This window comes from Nestor notabilis, unplaced genomic scaffold (assembly GCF_000696875.1).
Source record: "Nestor notabilis isolate BGI_N333 unplaced genomic scaffold, ASM69687v1 scaffold25019, whole genome shotgun sequence".
NCBI classification, from domain to species: Eukaryota; Metazoa; Chordata; class Aves; order Psittaciformes; family Psittacidae; genus Nestor; species Nestor notabilis.
In genome coordinates this window covers 12,647-31,458 of record NW_009945543.1, presented here as the reverse complement: position 1 = coordinate 31,458, position 18,812 = coordinate 12,647, and the positions used below count along the sequence as shown (strand labels likewise).

The window sequence follows — 18,812 nt, the reverse complement described above, 5'->3', positions numbered from 1 at the left end:
GGGGCTCCCTCCGCTGGCTCAGTTGCAGTGGCAGTGACAGCACGTCCATAAGGAGATGCTGCTGACTGCTATGGGGGTTACTTCTGTGGTTTGTGCTTTAAACAACATGAAATAACGTCCCAAAAGACCTGTAGGGAGGCGTCTGTTCCGCAAGTGATGCACGATGGGGTCATCAGATGCTGGATCCAGGGCTTGGGGATGTCAATCGCTGCTAGCCCGGCCACCAGACTGCTGAGACATCAGGACGCTTCTGCTCTGGCTGGAGCACCATGGACCCTTAACCCTGACCCAGTTAAACTGGCACAGAACCCTTTTGTCAGGCATTCCGTAGACTGTCCTCACAGCACTTGGAGGCTCCTGACTTTGGGAGCAGGAGAGGGAGCTGAGTCCCTCCTTGACAGTCGGGTTCAACTGCTCATTGGAGTGCTCCATGCTTCCTCACAGCTCCTCCACTGCCTTCCTCATGCCCTCCAGCATTCCAGGCACTCCAGAGACCTGTGCACAGCTGCAGCCTCTCCAGGTACATGTTGTTTGGTTGAGGGTTATGGTTCCTTTCCCCAGCTTTTGAAAGTGTTTGCTATTTTGGTGATGGATCTTGACAGTCAGATCCCCCCTTGTGTCCCTCCTCCTCCTCCTCTCTAGCTGAAGGCTTGTCAATACATTAGGGGGGAATCACCACAGTGCAGCAGGTGCAGCAGAGCATGAAGGTGCCTTCTGGTCCCTCTGGAGAAACAGTCCCAATCCTCTTTCCTACTGGACCAGTTCACCAACCCCAGGGATGCAGGAGGGATCCCAACCTCCCACCTGCTGCCCCGTTAAAAGGCGTAAACCAAACAGGGGTCACCAGCCATGAGTGCTTCAGCATCTAGAGATGGGTCAGGGCCATGGCTTCCCTCCTTTCCCCTAACCAGGCCCTTTTTGGGAAGGGCTGGAGAGGCAGATGGGTGGCTGAGGACAGCAGAGACGCCCCACAGTGCCAGGAGTGATGCTGAGCCATTCCCCTCCAAGAAGGCACCTTCCCTGGAGCAGCAGCCCCAAGGACAACCCAAAGGCAGCAATGCCGGGTCAGGCTCTGGCACATTCTCAAGCCAGGAGGAGGTTTTTTGTCCATTTAATAGAACTCCTGTGTCCTGCAGCACCATGGCCAAACTGCCTCTTCCACCATCCCTGAAGAGACTGTGCTCCAGGAGCAAATGGCTCCCAGGTATCCAGACAAGACTCAGTTGGACAAGCTATAGCAGATACCCTCTGCATCAGCTAACTCCCCTCTATCACCCGACACACACTGCCAACAAGCTTGTTGGAGGCCTGTCACCCCAAAGACACAGTGAAGTCAACCCAAGTTACCCTTGTAGAGGGGTAAGACCTTGTTTCCCATTTACTGTTGAGGCAATACAGGGACACACACCTCAAAGAAGTCATGTCTGGAAGGGTTTCTGTAGCCTCAAGCACAGCAGGTCACCCAGAGAGGTCGTGATGGCTCCATCCTTGGAGGTTTCAAGACCAAACGGCATCAAGCCTTCATCTCTGACCCTGCTTGAAGCAGGAGTTTTGACTAGAGACTCCCAAGCTCCCTACCAGCCTGAATTATCCTAAACTCATCTTTGCTTCTCATTTCTGCTTCCAGCTTTTCCCCATCCCAGAGTAAGTCCAGGCAGGCATCACCCAGATCAGATCCTTACCCCAGGAACACCCTGGGGCACAAACCCCTCTCGTAGGGCAGATGTAGAGCGGAGGACACTGTACCTGGCAAGTTGAACTGCTTCTGCTGGCGCGGGCACTGCGGGGACGGGTGCAGGGGAGACGGGGGGGTGGCGCTGGGTGGCAGCGGGGGCGCTGGTGAGGAGGGTGTGGAGGAGGTGGTGGACGAGGGGTTGCTGCTGGAGTCTGGCTGGTAGGGCACCGGGATGTGGTCCTGCAGGACACAGGGAAGGAGAGAAGAGAGGAGTTGGTGAGAGCGGTGCTGGCCTCAAGGTGCTCCAGTGCAGAGGACCTGGGTGACAAGTGAGGGCTACACAGATCATCCCAGTTCCCCGTTTCCATCAAAGCCACAGCCTGGCCTTTTCCAAGGTTGTTTGTATCCACAGTTTGCACCAGAAATGGAGGTCCTTTGCCAGCCCTTCCATGCTATGCACCCACACTGAGGGGCTCCCCAACCCTGCTGGCTGGGGATGGCCACCAAGACCAGAGTTGGGGGCCACATCCCTGGGCTTGGTCCTTAAAGGCATCAAGGAGCTGGTAGTTCCTGCTGGCCTTCTTCAAGCCAAAAACCCAGTGCCTTGCACAGAGCACTGAGGCAGAGTTGAGAGAATCAGCCAACATATCCCAGGACATCCCCTGCCCTTCTTTAACCCTTCCTAACCAAGGCAAGGATGGCAGCTTTGGGTGCACACCTCCAGGCTCACTGTGATGGACCAGCTGGGAGCAAACAGGGAAGAGAACCCATCTGGATGTGTAAGATCTGAGAAAGGAGAATTGAGGCCAGAATATCTCACCTTGCTCATGCCCTTGCTGCCCAGTGTGGAGACACTTCATGGGGTCTGACCTTCAGCAGCACCGAGCACTCCCGCCTCCTAACCCATAGCAAGATACCTGCAAGGCTAGAAAATCTGCACCAGCCTCACCCAGAAGGTGATTTTGTCCAAATTGATTAGTTTTTAAATGAGTTGGGCTTTCCAGGAAACCCACATTTATTCCATATAGACCATCCTGACACACACAATGATTGTGGGTAGATAAATTACTTTTTAAGTCAATGCTGAAGGCCACTAAATGATCAGATTTCAATGGTATTCACAAAGAATAGAGTATCTCTAAAGAAATGCTTTTAGAAACGTCAAAGTAAGAAGCGGTCTCTGTTCCATAAAGCTTATTTATAGAGGAAACTGTAACCAGAATGGGAGTGCTCAGCTTAAAACTGAATATAAATATATATATGGTGTTGAGCATCATCACGCTCCGGTTAGAGGAAAGCCGAGAAAGGTGAAAGGACTGCACGACAGGGGCAGGAGGAGAAACAGGGCTGGTGCCCTTCGCACCCAAAGCCTTTAGCAGAGAGCTGAGTCACTTCCCTGCTGCCCTATCATAAATGAAACAAATCACTGGAAGGACAGGCACTAAGAGGAAAACCGCAGCTCTATTTCTTCTGAATACCTGCAGTAGCTCTTCAGCCTCAAAAAGCCATTTGCACCACCCCTTAACAACCACAACAGAGCAGATCATTACTCACACACTAAGGATCTCCTAAGAGACTTGGGTTTATAAACTGCGTCTTAAGAGCATCACCTGGTACCCAGCCTTTGCTGAGAGCCAGAGGATGCTGAGGAGCTGGGGATGCTGCCAGGCTTTGGGAAGCCAGGGTTTTAACAACCTCTTCCACATCACACCAAGGATTTCCCTTGCTTTGAATGCTTCCAGCCTGCAAACACCTCACCTTGTTCTACCTCCAGCTGTACATAAGGAATCTCCCGCTGAAGGCAAAATAACCCCCATCAGGTTTATTGCTATTAATGCAGGGCAGGAGCAAGCAAGCCTGGTGCACTCTCAGGTCCAGCTTGACCAGCTTTGCCACAGACACAATCAAATTCTGGGCTTCTATATATAACAATAAATCTGTCATTTATGGAAGTCTCAGGTGGTAGCAGAGGTCTCAAACCATCCCAAATTCAGTTTAGATCTAGAGGCTGGGAGGTTGCAATGCAGCAAGAGCAGTGGGGGACAAGCTGTTTTGAAGGTGCTGATCCCATTTGATATAGAAAAGAAATAACCTCAGGAGATGCAATCCACACTGGGAAACCCAAAGGAAACCAAGCCACCAGCACAGCTCATCCACACCAAGCACACCCTTGCTTTGCTTCTTGAGTTAGCACTGGTCCATGGGATTATTGTTGTTTTAAGGCCCCAAGCAGGTTTCTAGGCAGCACCTACCCATGTGATGACACCCACAATAGCCCTGTAGCAGTAGATGTGCCTGGAGGCCCATGGAGACACCTTGGTCCTGGCAGATGGCTGAGGGGCTGGGAGATGCCCCATCCTGGGGACAACCCACCAGTCCCCTCCTGGCCTAAACACAAGGTCAGAGCATGGTCCTTTTGCTCTATAATTCCTCCCTTTAGGAATTACTCTTTAACCCAGCAAATGGAGTTGATGTTCCCAAAGGATGTGCCCTGGGAAAGCTGCTGCTCCTCATACAAGGAGCATCCCCACTGGGAAACAGGGTGTCAAAGCCATTTTCAAATGCCACCTGAGCTGGGTTGCTCAGACCACCCCTTGTCTGCAGGAGCAGCAGCTGCCTGCAAAGAACCAGCAAAAGGTGCCCTCTGAGAGGCGTGGGCACGAAGGGCGTGTTGAGGGCTCACCTTGTTGAGTTTGTTGGTTTTGGGGAGCGTCTGGCTGACGTGCAGGTCCGAAAACCGGGGGGGTTTGCGCAAGGGGTTGTTGATATCGCAGGGCACCGACTCTGTCCGGACTAACCTTGCTGGATTAAGAAGGGAGAGAGGGGAAAAGGGGATGGAGAGGAGGGAGAGAGAGATGGAGACACATCAAAGCTTCAAAGGGGCACATTGAGGTCACCCTGTGCTTGCAAAATGCTATTGAGTCACTCTCCAAAGCAATCCCCAGCAGCACCTCCAGCCGCTGGGGATGAGCCCCAGGACCAGGCTTCGGGCTCCCCCCTGCACCCAGGATACAGCCAAACCCCACCAGGACATGGGGGGCTTAAAGCCCCTTGTGTCAAGATGCAAACTGCACTCTTCTCTCCCTGCCAAGGGGCTGCAATTCGGGAGGATCAGCATCTGCCACAGCCACCCTGTGAGCTGGGGAGTCAACCAGCATCAGGAGGCACCATCCTCTTCTCACTGCTGTTCTTTGGGATGAGGCGAAGGAGGTGACTCAGAGCATCCTGCTTTCAGCAGGGAGATTCTGGAGCAGGGAAAACCAGCCTCCAGCTTGGGGGACTCAGGAAGGGGGCTGGCTGCAAGACAATATATGCAAGAGCTTTGAGGGGGGCTATTTCACTGATGCTGAGGCTGCCCCAAAGCCACACTGCTCTCATGCTAAAACACACAGTGGGCATCTCTTGCAGCATTGCACACTGCAATTCCTGCCCATCCCAGAATGCTGCTTTCCCTGCCTCCTGGGTCAGGGTTTGCAGCAGCACAGAGTATTATGGGGGGGGTTCAGGCCCTTCCACCCAAATCTGCTGCAAGCAAGGGCATGGAGAGTGGAGCGGAGGCTGCATAATTGCCCCTCTCGAAGCCACAGCATCCCCACTTGCCCTGCGAGGTGCCACCAGCACAATGCATTTCCCCATAATTAAACCAAGGAGCGTGTTTTTGGTGGTATCAAACACAGAGTAGCAGCCTTAAGAGCTCAGAATTCAAGGTAATGGAAATTGGAAGTGTTCCCCTTAGGTGGTCACAGTCCTCTGGCCGTTGGGGAGCCAAAAATCTGGAAGAAAAGAGGTGGGTAGCGGCGCCAGTCGTCCTGCTGCAAAGTTCTCCCTCCTCTGCGGGTTTAGGATGGGCTCTCCAGGAGAAGAGCAGGATAAAGCAGCTCCAAAAGCACCACGAGCATCTGCAGGGCCACATCCCCGTGGCGGGGACCCCCATGCACCGAGATGCCACATCTGCCCTAAGCTCTGAACAGTAGCGAAAGGCTAAAACCTGTTGCACTTACCCCGTGCGGTGGGGAATCTGAAAAGAAAAGGAGGCAGGGGAAGGGTGGGTGGAAGTGGTTTGCAATGCAAATCTGCCTCGCCCCGCACGGCTCGTCTCCCTACAAGCGGAAAAAACGGTGGGTAACGTCTTCACGGACAGCCCAAGCGGTTCGGGAGCCTCAGGCACAGCAAGGAGCAGGCTCCCGAATCGCCCGGGGGGCTGCTGGGATGTTCTACCTGCTGGCAGCGTCCACGGAGGCAGAAGGAAGAAGAAAGGTCCTTACCTCCGCGGTGGATGATCAGCAGGTGACACGGAGGGGCCTCTTTGGTGCATTTGTTGTGGCACTTGAGCCTAGCGGGGAACAGAGGAAAAGGTGTGAGGAGAGAGGGACAAGGGGTTGTGGAGCATCATGGCACAGTCAGAGGGATGCAGATGGGAGCAGGGAGCATCACTGCAGATCAAGGACCTTTTCTCCACCTGAGAATCATAGAATGGTTTGGGTTGGAAAGGACCTTAAGATCATCTAGTTCCAACCCCCTGCCATAGGCAGGGACACGACACACTAAACTATGTCACCCAAGGCTCTGTCCAACCTGGCCTTGAACACTGCCAGGGTTGAAGCATTCACAACTTCCTTGGGCAACCCACTCCAGTGCCTCACCACCCTCACTGTGAAGAACTTCTTCCTTATATCTAATCTAAACTTCCCCTGTTTAAGTTTGGAGATGACTTGATGTTGTGCACAACCCCTGGGTGTCCGCTCCCATGAGCAAAGCTTCCCAGATCCCTGCAGCTTGCCCTCAGGAACACCCACAATTCCCAAGCCACCTCCTAGGCTGCAGGCAAAGGGGTAAGAAGTGGTCCAGGTGCACGTCCTGGAGCATCAGGAGAGGCTGGCTGGGAGGATGCATAAGCAAACAAGAGCTATGGTGGGTGCATCAGTCCCAAAGGAGGGATGCAGGAGCCCCCAGACCTGAGGTGCTGCGCAGCTCACCCCTTTCTCTGCTGGCTGTGGGGCATCAGGCACCCACCAACCAGATTGAGGATGCCCAATATTGTCACTTTTGCAGCCTTAGCTAAAATAACAGGAGCAGAGACCTGAGCTTTAGGGAAAGCCACTTCTCCCTGACCACCATCCTCTAACATTGCTTTCTGCTTAATTAAATACAGGAGCAGCAGTGGGGAAGGAAGCAGCTGCCCCAGCCCCTTTGGCTCCCAATGAATCCCTGCCATTGTGCCCTCCTCTCCTCGCTTTAGTATCAGGACATTTAATAACGAGAACATTTATGGCTAGGTTGAATATTCTGCAGAGGAGTCTATGGAGGGCTTCACCCCTGGGTCATGCATAGAGGCATGAGCAGGCTCCTGCCACCCCAAAACTTGCCTGTTTGTTCTTAATGAGGGACAGAAAAGAGTTCCTGGATCCTGCTCTGCCCCAGTGGAATGGGGGGAGCCACGGAGGAAGAGGCAAAACAGAGGAAAGGATTGAAAAAAACAAGGGTAAAGGATGAAAAAAGACTGCAGCTCCAAGTCAATGAGCTGGGTAATGAAAATTCAGGAACTGCGCATGTTAGCTTTTATTACAGAACCATTCCTAGAGGGAAAGGCAGAGATTAATTCACTATTGGAGGCTTGGGGGGGTTGGGGTCTGTTTGCTTTACCTGCTTGTTCCCCTCCTGTTCCTGGGGAAAGCTGGTGAAACTGAGTACTTCCCATTCCCCCTAACTTCTTACAACCAGGAAATCGATTGGCTTTTTTCCTGAGTGACTACAGGCAGCAGAATCAACACAGAGTCAGAGCATCACAGGTGCAGGTCCCTGCATCCCTCCTGCATGGGGACCAGCCCTGGGCATGCAGAGCAGGCAGGCAACAAAGCCTCCAGTTGCTTGAGCATTGAATACAATGGGAATCCCCACTTCAATATATATAGATTTGATAATATCATTTCCAGAAAGCCACCATCAACTGCAGAGTAATGGGGCATTTCTTATCCGCATTTTAATCCCAATTTGCTAATTCATCAGCATTTAATCAATGGCAACAGGGATCGTTATCACTTCATAGCTCCAGCTAACTCAGTTACCCGCAGTCAATCGGCTTATTCCCAGCACTCATCCCTGGAAAAGGCAGTCCTGTCTCCAGAAGCAGCTTTTCTAAGTGCTGATGGCTGCACGATACCGTGTAAGAGCTGGGCTCTGACAGGTTAGGATTTAAAGCAGTAGAAGTGGCCTCTGCTCCCCTCTCTTTATCCAGACCTACCCAATATTCCAGCCTTATCCAATTTTCCAGCCATAACAGCTCCTTTCTTTTGCTTTACTGCTGCTTTGAGTGGGTTGGTTCCTTGGTGCCATGACATTGCCAGGAACCAGAGGTGCCCAAGCTTTTTGCTGCTGCAAACAATAGAGGATACAGCCCAGGGCTGTGGATAAAACCCATCTGATGCCCAGAGCTACCCCTTGATGCTCTCAACTGAGCCGCTCTCAGACCCCAGTCCAGCACATCCCTCCCCTTCTCTCATGCAGATAGCTCCACACATACCTCTATAACATGGGTACCTAAAGCCAGGCCAAGGATGGAGGTGAGCAGGGAGGCTGTCAGGATCCGACTTGGAGCTCTGGAGCCGAGGTCTGGTGGGCAGCATCCTCCCTGAGCACCCCCTCCCATGCCCAGCACACAGACTCAGCCTCAACCCCACTTTAGGGTGGTCTTCACCCAATTTCATGCCTCATTACAGCATCCTGTAAGGATGAGCTGGCAAGAGGCCAGCTGCTTTCCCCATGCCTGCGTTCCTGCTTGGCTCCACCAGCAGAACCTCAGTTATCCCCATCCCAGCAGGAAGGAGCAGCCCCACAGCTCCAGCCCCAAGCCGTACTTGCAGTTCTTGCATTTTAAGCCGAACAACATTCCTTTCCCGCAGACAGTGCAGGTCTGAGACATCCAGTACTTGGTGGAAAACCTGCGGAGAGGAACACGGAGAGTGGCCAGAGAGAGATGAAGCTGCACCACCGCATTTGTGTTCCTGCAGGAACAACTCCCAAGCCACGCTTCACTCCCGAGCCCTGATTTATCCGTTCCTTGCTGCCCCCGTGGATGCTGAGGCATCTTCCTAGGGGTGCCAAAGCACAAATCTGAGCTCCCCCTTGTGCAAAAGGGCACAGTCAGCTCCAAAGGGAGACCAAGCCAGCCAGGATGGGCATTAGGCACTGGCTGGTGCAGCTCCCCGTCTCTGCCCTGGGCAGAGCCCCCAGAACACCCCCCTGCCCTGGGTCCATTGGAGGAGTGGCTGCCCCATGGAATAGCAGAACCAAGGCTATTTCTAGAACTTCTCCTCCTTAAGGTAGACATGGAAGGGCAATAATCCAGAGATGGGAAGTGTGCTGAGGGTTGGCAAGGTCATGGATAATACATGAGTTTTATTGATAGTGACTCCAGCCTTATCTAAACCAAATCTGAACTGAAATGGAATTTAAGTGGGCTTCTAGGACAGCACAGCCCAGCATAGGAAACTGGGGAACAGCCCCAAGCCCCACATCCTGGACCAGAGGTGGAAAGGGAGATGCCCATCACTGGCATTGGGGTATTCACTGGTTGGGTACCTGTGTTTTATGGAGTTTCCTAGGTCTCGACGGGGGATCTGCGGGGACCAGCGAGGCACTGACAGCGTATCTGCAGGAGAGGAGAGACAAGGAAAACCATCAGCTGGTAACAAAGGTGATAGCCAGGGCTCCAGCTTTTGGCAGGGGGAGCGAAGGGTGCACACAAAAAAGAGGGGTTTGCCTGATATTTCCCCTTAGACATGTCCTGTTGGGCTCCCTTTCTGGAAAGCAAGAGGCCTCTGCCCTTGTGCTTGGGTCCGCAGGGAACTGGGGTCTTCTGCTCCCCCATAACAGCCCCCAGCACCCAGTTCGGTCCAGGGAGAAAGCTGCGAGGTGATGCACCCTCCCCATGAGTGCTGCATCCATGTGCACACAGAGCAGGGTTGCAAAGTGATTGGAGCCACGTTACGATGTCCAAATGTAAAGGGAAAGCGAAGATGAAACTGCATCATTTATTAATAAGCCATCATATCTTGCGGTCGTGGCTGAACAAAGGCAATTTAACTCAGCTTCAAGTAGAAGAACAAAGTGGAAAGCAGCCTCCGCGCTCTCCTGTTAAGGGAAAAGGAGGGAGAAGGAGTAGCAGGACCCTGGCTGTGTAAGGAAGAAGAGAGATGTTCATTATCGCCCACTGGAGCAGGCAGGTCATTAGAAGCACAGCCATGCTTGGACTCACATCCCTCTCCAGCCTCAGCAAGGGCACAGACCCTCCTCCTCCTCCTCTGCCATGGGAGAGGTGCTGCCCACAGGCTGCTCAGCCGTAGATCTGTGGCAGGGATTCAAAGGCTGGATATTCAATAAGAGCTTCCAGAGGTTTCCTGGGCACCAGCAACCAGATCCGAGTCCGTCCGTTTGCTCAGCACGCCAGCAAATCCCTCACTAAATATACTTCCAATATCATCCCTGTGAGTGGGGACAACCACTGTTTGCTTTAATATCCCCTTTTAATATAGCAGGCGGCGCAGTGCTTTAATTGCACTCTCGTTCTGAAGGTTACATTTACATCCCTCTTCCGCGCAATGCTCTGCCAAAAGCCTTGGGAGCATCCTAAAACACGTCCATCCTCAGCACCTCCCACTGGCTCCTCTGGCTCCACCACCTCGGTCCTGCTCACCCCTCAGGCAGAGCTGGCAATGAAGATGTTGAAGGACTACAAAGTCAATTAAGGTAATTGCTGGCCCCAGCCCCAGAGGTGGCTGCTTTACATTCCTGACCACACTTCTCACCACCTCTTGAGCCTGCATCCCTCCCACTACCATCTGCAACCTCCCAGGGATGTCCACCAGCCCCAGAGGTGATGCTCTGAAGAGTGGGACCGCTCCGCACATGAGTGTATCCCTCCCTCACCATCATTTTCTCATCAGTAAATCACATTAGACAAGTGAGTCCCTGTTCCCCATCCCCAACACTGGTCCTTGATGAACTGAACACCTGGGCAAGAACAGCTCCTCTCCTAGAATTAAATCACATCCTCTGCTTTACCAGCCACAATTTATTTCCACTAACTTTCTGATGGCCTCAATTAAATCCTGCCATCCCGGGGAGGAGGAGAGGGGACGTAGGCAAAAGCATCTGAGCCTTTTAATTACTTTCTAAATGTGCTCGCTGCGAAAATGTATTAAAGTGTATCGGGGATTTTAACCTCCTACCAAAAATGAGCCCTACGTGATTCACAGCTCATTATGCTCATTAGAGAGAACGATACGTGGAGGATCGTGGTGTTTAACAATAGACCTGCTGATTGCAGGAGAAAAAACAAGCAAAGCAGGGCAGGAGGGCAGGAAACAGCCCTCAAGGCTTGGGAGGCTTTGGAGTTCATTGGTGATTCTCCCCTTTAACCCGTGCCCTTGAGACTCCCACCCAAAGATAAAGCTGTTCCTCCCTGTGCTAAGGGGGTATCAGGGTGATGCCCAAAGGGAAAGTCTCCCAGCACAGGAGGCATGTTCTCTTCAAAAATCCACATTTGCCACAATTAGAGGTAAATGCAAGAAAAAAAAGCCCTTCATAGACTCAGGATCACGTCTCGATGCTGCAAGGGCGGCCTGGTTTTGTCAGAGGGACCCTGTGATGGAGAAGGGCCAGATCCAAGGTGCTGTGGCTGCCCCACAGTATGAGGATGAGTTGGTCCTTGTGAGCTTTGAAGCATGACAGCCCCTTCCCCACCTCCCTCCCTGCTCCTGCTGCCGGCAGCTCGACACCCCAAGCAATGACCATGAGCAACTGATGCCTCCCGACCTCCCTGCCCGTGTGTCAGTCATTACTCAAACATTTGTCACCATCAACCTCCTTTACGGCTTGATAATCAAGGCTCTCTCAGCCATCACCCCCTCACACACATGTGCGAGGGCTGGTTAAGGATGTTTTTTCCCCTTCTCTCCTCTTCCAAGATGGAATTTAATGGGCACGGGTGTAATTTCCCACAGTAGAACGCGACTGGTACCCATTGAGCAGCCAACAGGGCCGACCACCATCTCTTTCCCACCTCCCCATCACCTAGAGGGACCCTCAAAGGCCAAACCCTGCTCCTCAGTAGAGCAGTGCCCAGTGTCACCTAGCACGCTGATCCTCACAGAATGCCAGGGAATGCCACCCTGCACCCGGACACCCCAAAACCTCCACTGCTTTCCTTCCCCATAGCATTGTGCCGGCAAAGCTCCAGGCTCCTGCTCCATGCAGCACAGCTCATCCTTGAGTCAACAGCCTGCGCCTGACGGGATCAGATGTGCCAGGAGGAGACAGGGAAGGGGGGAAGCGCCCGGATGGAGGGTGACAGCCGCCTCCGGCACGTTGGTGACAGCAGACATGGAAGAGCAGCCCGGCTCGCAGCGGTGACAGGCAGCAGTGACAGGCGCCACCGGTCCATGAGTGGCACCCACACACCTCAGAGGTGACAGGGACCTTGGCCGTGACGCCCTCCTGGCCCCCGCTGCCCTCCCGACAGCCGGCGTGCAGGTTCCAGCCGGTGTTGATGTTTCCCCCCTTCTGTTCCTGTCTGTGGGATGCCAGCGAAGAGAAGAGCAGCCAGAGCTCCCCTATTGCACTGGGTTTGGGTTTCCACCCTCCCTAGGGGCACATTCAGCCCCAACACCATCACTGAATACACCAGGGGCATCACCTGGGGCTGGTCCGTGCCAAACCACACCAACAGGGTCTGTGTTTTGGCGCAGTATATTCCCCTTCTTCATTTCCTGGCACCTTTCTGGATGCCCAGGGAATTGGTGTGAATGTGTTATCCATCACGGCGACAGCCCGATAAACAAACCCTCCTCCTCCTACTACAACAAACAGAGTCAGGAGATGTTCACAATATGAATGGGATGGATAAAATCGATGGAAGTGCACTTGGAAAGCATCCCGGGATGAATCACTGCAGAGCTGAGGGGTGGCCAGGAGACTCTGCACTTCTCTGTAGACATCCTCCAGACCTGCATCCACTCCCAGCAGCCACCAGAACACTCCAGGCACTGGCCCCAGGGTGCTTGAGTCCCCCAGAGAGATTATGGGGTGGCACCAGGGTGAAGCCTTCTCCCAAAACAGTTCAACAATCACATGGAAGACAACCACAACAGGGCCACTGTCAGGTGTATCTCTACCACAGCACACCCAGGCAGAAATAGCCCGGGGCCATGATGGTGAAGGATGCTGGCAGAATCCCAGCCTGGTTTGGGTTTGAAGGGACCTTAAGGCTCCTCCAGCTCCAACCCCTGCCACGGGCAGGGACACCTTCCACTAGAGCAGGTTGCTCCAAGCCCCTGTGTCCAAGCTGGCCTTGAACACTGCCAGGGATGGGGCAGCCACAGCTTCTCTGGGCACCCTGTGCCAGCACCTCAGCACCCTCACAGGGAAGAGCTTCTGCCTCAGAGCACATCTCAGTCTCCCCTCTGGCAGGTTCAAGCTATTAAAGTTATTGCCTGCATGGTCCCAGCTGGGGAGCCAAGCACATCAGCAAGCTGCTCTGCGACAAAGGGTGCACAAGACACCCCAGTGCTCACTTTAGCTGGTTTTAGGGCCAAAATAGGAGGGGAGAGATCCCCAAACAGCTCAGCTGCAGCAGCAAAGGAAACTGCAGCAACACTCAGACCAGCAGCACCAGCAGCTCGCCTTCCCCCTGACATAGAATCACAGAATCAACCAGGCTGGAAAACACCTTTAAGCTCATCAAGTCCAACTGTTCCCCAGCACTGCCAAGGCCACCACTAACCCCTGGCACTGAGGGTCTTGTCAACACGGGGTGTGAACACTTGCAGGGACCATGTAGGATTCAAGCTGAAACAGGAGCCAAACCTGCCCACAGCAAACGTCCTGCACACAGTCCAGCCAGGTCCAAGCCCTGCAGTGCCCCTGCTGTGTATGAGGGATGATCCAGTCCAGTGGGGATCACCTGGAGCAGCCGAAAGCAGCAGAGCTATTTCCAGAGCAGCTCTTGTAAGAAAAGAGTCACCTTATAGCCCCACGGTCCCTCTTTGCAGTGTGACAATCCTATTATACAGCTGAAATGTCACATTCAGCCACTTGGTTGCCTCAAAGACTCACACTGGGATTTCCCACCCCAGTTCACAGCCCTGCAGGGTCATTTGGCTTCAGTCACTCAAGGCTGGGTTCTCCAGCTCCACACAGCACTGCTGGTGTAGGAAACCCTCCCATTGCCCAATGGCAAAGCAGCCAGCTGTGGCCAGATGTGAGCTGCAGGCAGCTCCCAGCTAGACTGCCAACACATCCAGTGAGTGCTCATACCATGGCTTGTACAGCTGCAGGGCAGGTTCAGAGAGAAGAAAGCCACACAAATAAATGGTGGCCCACTTGGTAAGTCCCCTGTGAAGGGGGTTGGGCTGGAACAGTGTTAAGGAGAAAGGGTCAGGAAGGATCTTAAGCTCCTCCACAGTCCCAACCCCTGCCACAGGCAGGGACCCCTTCCACTAGAGCAGGTTGCTCCAAGCCCCTGTGTCCAACGTGGCCTTGAACACTGCCAGGGATGGGGCAGCCACAGCTTCTCTGGGCACCCTGTGCCAGCGCCTCAGCACCCTCACAGGGAAGCGCTTCTGCCTTTCATCTAACCTGAATGTTGTTGGTCCATCCTGGAGAACATCAAGCAGATGATCTGGATGCACACGGTGACAGTGGCTGGACTTGCAGCAGAGAGGAGACAGGCAGAGGGAGCAACAACAGCCACCTCCAGGACACCCAGATAACAGAGACACAAACAAGACCTACTAGACATGAGCCTTTACAGTCAAAAGGAGAAGATCCAACCTGATTTCTGGCACCTGTAGCCAAGTCATGGGGTGTTCAATCCTAAATCCTATTTCAAAGTAACAACATGTCTCTGGTGGTTGCTTGTACTGCAGGGGGCCTGAAGCACCAAGAGAGGGGCCTGGATGCAGCCAGACAAAGCATATTCTGTCCCTCAGCCATGGGCTACTTCAGGGCCAAACTGGAGTTCGAGGGCACCCCAAAAGTCTTTACTTCCCTTCCAAGGGCTGCTAAGGAAAAACATCAGTTCCAAACCCAAATTCACAGGGATCCTGGCCCTGCATGCAGGGAACTTCACCCCTACAGCAGGATTTGTGCTGCAGAAGAAAGAGGCTCCTTCACATCTCACTGCCAACCCTCGTGCTCTTGCTCCACGTCTGTGGAAATCAGCTCCTATCAGGGCAAACTGGCTGTTAAAAACAAGCGAGAGGCATCCAAACCCGCATCCGAGCAGGACCAGAGGCGGTTCAGATGGGAGCATGCTCCTGCCGCAAGCAGCAAGACACACTGCCGCTTGAAAAGAGATCCCTGAGAGTCAGCCAGGGAGAGAAGGGTCTGGCCAAGGGCTCGCCGGGCTCCTCTCCTGCATCTCAATCCATCGACCACAACAGTTTTCTCTTTCAGTGCTTGGGGAAGTCATTCCATATCAATCCAGAGCATACCAGGTGCTGCCACGCTGATCCCACCAGGGAAAAAGGGAAGGGGTATTTTGCTGTTGGGATTTTATAAAGGTTTAGGTACCCATGGTCATAGGGATTGGATGTTGTGGAGCAGCCTTCCAGGTTCTACAAGGATGCTGGAGAGGGACTCTTTGTCAGGGACTGGAGCAATAGGGTTCAAACTTAAACAGGGGGGATTCAGGTTGAACATAAGGAAGAACAGGACACACAAAGCACCATGTGCAGAGCAGGGGGAAGCCAGCCAGGTCCCATAATGGCAACATGGAGCATGGGGAAAGCTGCAGATACCTACTCCTCCCCATACACACATAAATGTGCCTCTGCACCTTGCCATCACTCATCTTCTCTCCATAAGCTAACAAGCCCTGGCATCAAGTTCGACCAAACCCCTGTCTCTCCATGATCAGCACCTGGCTGCCATGAACAGGATGCGCCACTCTTCCACAGGGTCACAAACCGGGAAGCAGACATGGAAGCAGACAGAAACCTGGGATGCAGCTCCAGGACAAGGCCACCAGTGCAGAAATGATGTAGAAATACAAAAGAGCTAGGAAAAAAACTTTCATTTTTTGGCCTTGCATTATATTTTCCCCACAAGTCCCTGGGATTGAGGGTCAGTGAGTGGATGGATGCTGAGCCTGCCAGGACCAAATGGTTTCAGTGACGCTAAAACCTCTCAATGGGGATCAACCAGCTGGTGCAACCAAGCCTCCCTTCTCCATGGCTTACATCTACCCCAGAAAAGAAGCATCAACCGCAGCCAAGAAAGGTGGAGGGCAGAGGGAAATGAAAAGAGACACCTCTCCAGCAGTGTTAGTCACTTGATAGCCCATCACTTCTCATTGTATCCCGTTCCTGCCATGCCACATTCCATCAGGTTATCACAGCGCGGGATGTAATCCAGTACAACAAGACACCGTGGAGGGGGATGTTGAGAACAGGTCTTGTTTCTTGGTTTCTGCTCTGCTAATCAACATCATCCCAGGTTGAACTCAGCTGATGCCACACGGTAAGAGGAATGGAAAAATACCCCTTGCTCCAGGCAAACCTGCTGAGAGCCAGGTCGATGGACACCTCTAGGTGCCCACAGAGCTCCTGCAAGGTCACACTGTCCCTAAAGCCAAAGAAAGGGCAGCAAAAGGATGCCAGAAATGGCTCAATGAGTCTTCAGTGACCCCAAACAACAGATGATTGGTGTAAAACAAAGACAGAAAGAAAGAAATCACAAGGGTTTTGCCTTGCAGAGGTGTCCTGATGCTGCTTCCCACCCTGGTGAGAGATAAAGGGAGAGGAAAACCTGCTGGTGCCAGGGGGCTGGATGGGCAGGGAGGGATGTTCCCTGTAAACCCCTTCTTCAGTAAAGAGACAAGCAGTAAAACCACTGGAAGAACTCAAACTGAGCCAGAACGACCACATTTTGGGAAAGTAAAGTAGAGGAAAAGTCTGGGATGGGGAAGGTGGCAGAAACCCAGCTGGGATGTGGAGCTGGAGTTTTCAGTTGAGCAGTGGGAAGCAAGAGGAGCTCATGGCATGCAAATCACTCCCAGCAGCTGCCACACAGCTTCTGGGAGGGTTTTGTTTGGTCTGAGAGCTTGTGAAAGCTTCGATTCCTGCAGAATCCATCAAGCACCGCTCCAAGACTGGGGAATAAGGGTCAGGCTGGTTCTCCACAGCTAGCAGCAATGCCCTGGGTGAGCACATTGATCCAAACCCACCCACTGAGTCCCACCAACAGCATCTCCCAGAAAAGGGCACCCCATTCCCGGGCAGACTCACAGGGGGGCTGGATGCTGCGATCAAGCTCCATGGGGTTTGCACCACACCTGTCTGCACTGGGGCTGCCTTCACACAACACTCCACCTTCGCTCAAAATCTCACGTACAGGAGAAAAAAGCATAGAAAAGGAGGAAAGCAGCCTCCTTGCATGAAGGTAAAACCACAGCTGGATTTACAGAGGAGCCCATGGAAAAGTCACTCTCAGGTGACAGCCAGTGTCACCAAGCATGGAAAGGCTCATGGCTTTTCCAAATGACAGCAGCCACCCTCTTGCACCCAGGTTATTGAGATGGGGGAGCAGATCTGTTTGCATGAATCAATATTTAATATTACAGTGGATTTGTATGTAGACAGACATATATATTACGAAGTTTCCAGGCTTATACTTGCACAGAAGCACCCACACATCTCTAGACACTGATGTGAGGCACCTGCACATCACTCAACCAACATCCTCCATCAACCATCAATGCGCCAGAGACACCCTGAGCTTCCCACAACCACATCCTCTGCTTGGCATCAACCATCACCCACCTCATGGTCCTTGGACTTACTTGCTGAGAAGGTGGCTTCGGTGTGGACAGGAGGGGTGGAGGGGAGGAAAGGCGGGTACCCCACGAAGAAGGAGCGCAGGGAGCGCTCGGAGAGGAGTGGGGAGCGCTGCGCGGGGATGTTCTCGCAGCTCCCCACGCTGTTGTGGATCTTGAGGTTCAAGGGCTTGTTCTTCTTCTTGACTCTGCAAGGAAGGGGGAGGAGAAATAAAGAGAGAAAAGTGAAGGGCAAGAAACCAGGAGGGGAAGAGGAAGCAATGCACCAAGGGACCGGTACCTTTAGGACAGCTGCTCAAGTGAAGATGCTGCACTGCCCTGTGAGCTTATGTGATAATCAGACCCATTTCCCCACAAGAACTTCCATCCCTCATCATCATCAAAAAAAAGGCAGTTTTCATTAAGGAACATTTTGCATTCAAGAGCTCTTCCTTTTGCAAGATCTGGCTGAAAAGGGTCAGTTGGTCCAAAAGCCCCATCACCTCCAGCCTTATCGCATCCCCAGAATCACCTACTGCCCACCAGCCCTTCACAGGGTTCACCTCCCAGTGCCTAACCCCAGAGATTGCCAACACAAACCTGCATGGGTCACACTGATGGTCAAAAGGTAGGACTGTGCTCCGAGTCCTTCAACATCATTGCACAAGACCCAGGTAACTGCCTGGTCCCATTTGGGACCAAGAGGGTTGGATGTGGTGCTGTGCCCATCCTAGCTCCTGTTTATAGCAGCTCAGAGCCTGGTTCTCCAAGGCAGACAGCACACAGAGCTCATCCACATCCCAAAACACCGTTACTATTAGCCCCACTTCAAATAGGGGAAACTGAGGCACAGAGGGATTACAGAGCAAATTCAGACTGCTGGCTTCAAAATGGATTTAGGCACTCACAGTGCTGCTAAGCTCAATAGATGCTGCTCTCTGTGCATCATGGTAATGCTGGTCCCAGCTCCTATACACTAGGAGCAAGGCGCCCAGATCACTGGCACCCTGCAGCCTGCAGAACCAGCACCAATTTTAATGTCATTTAATGTCATCTTCATCCATTTTAGGGCCAAAGCAGGGGATCTGAGTAAAGCTGAGGGGTCACTGCAGCAGAGCGTGTCAGTCAGGATTAACCCTGAGCAGCCCCAACAGGAACTGCTCACCAAGGCATAGGACCATGGGGCAGACAACCCAAAGCACCAGGAGGTGTTCATCAGAGCAGGGGAGTATGAGACACCCAGCTCTCATTTATCAGCCCATTTTCCCACCTGCCTTGTGCTGTGACAAGGACCAGCCACCACTTCAGTGGCTCCACCGGCCCACC

The 18,812-nt window shown here is 53.0% G+C and overlaps 1 protein-coding gene across 1 annotated transcript in view; it reads right to left on the bottom strand.

The window, feature by feature from the left end:
- The window catches only part of KSR2 (kinase suppressor of ras 2), a gene marked incomplete at its 5' end in the record, with an annotated part of 39,915 nt that overhangs the window by 8,460 nt on the left and 12,643 nt on the right, over positions 1–18,812 (bottom strand). Inside the window, 6 exons of the mRNA XM_010022921.1 lie at positions 1,747–1,915; positions 4,359–4,483; positions 5,941–6,008; positions 8,530–8,613; positions 9,254–9,323; positions 17,514–17,695. Of these exons, the coding sequence (XP_010021223.1) occupies positions 1,747–1,915; positions 4,359–4,483; positions 5,941–6,008; positions 8,530–8,613; positions 9,254–9,323; positions 17,514–17,695 (698 nt within the window). The remainder of the gene's footprint in view (positions 1–1,746; positions 1,916–4,358; positions 4,484–5,940; positions 6,009–8,529; positions 8,614–9,253; positions 9,324–17,513; positions 17,696–18,812) is intronic.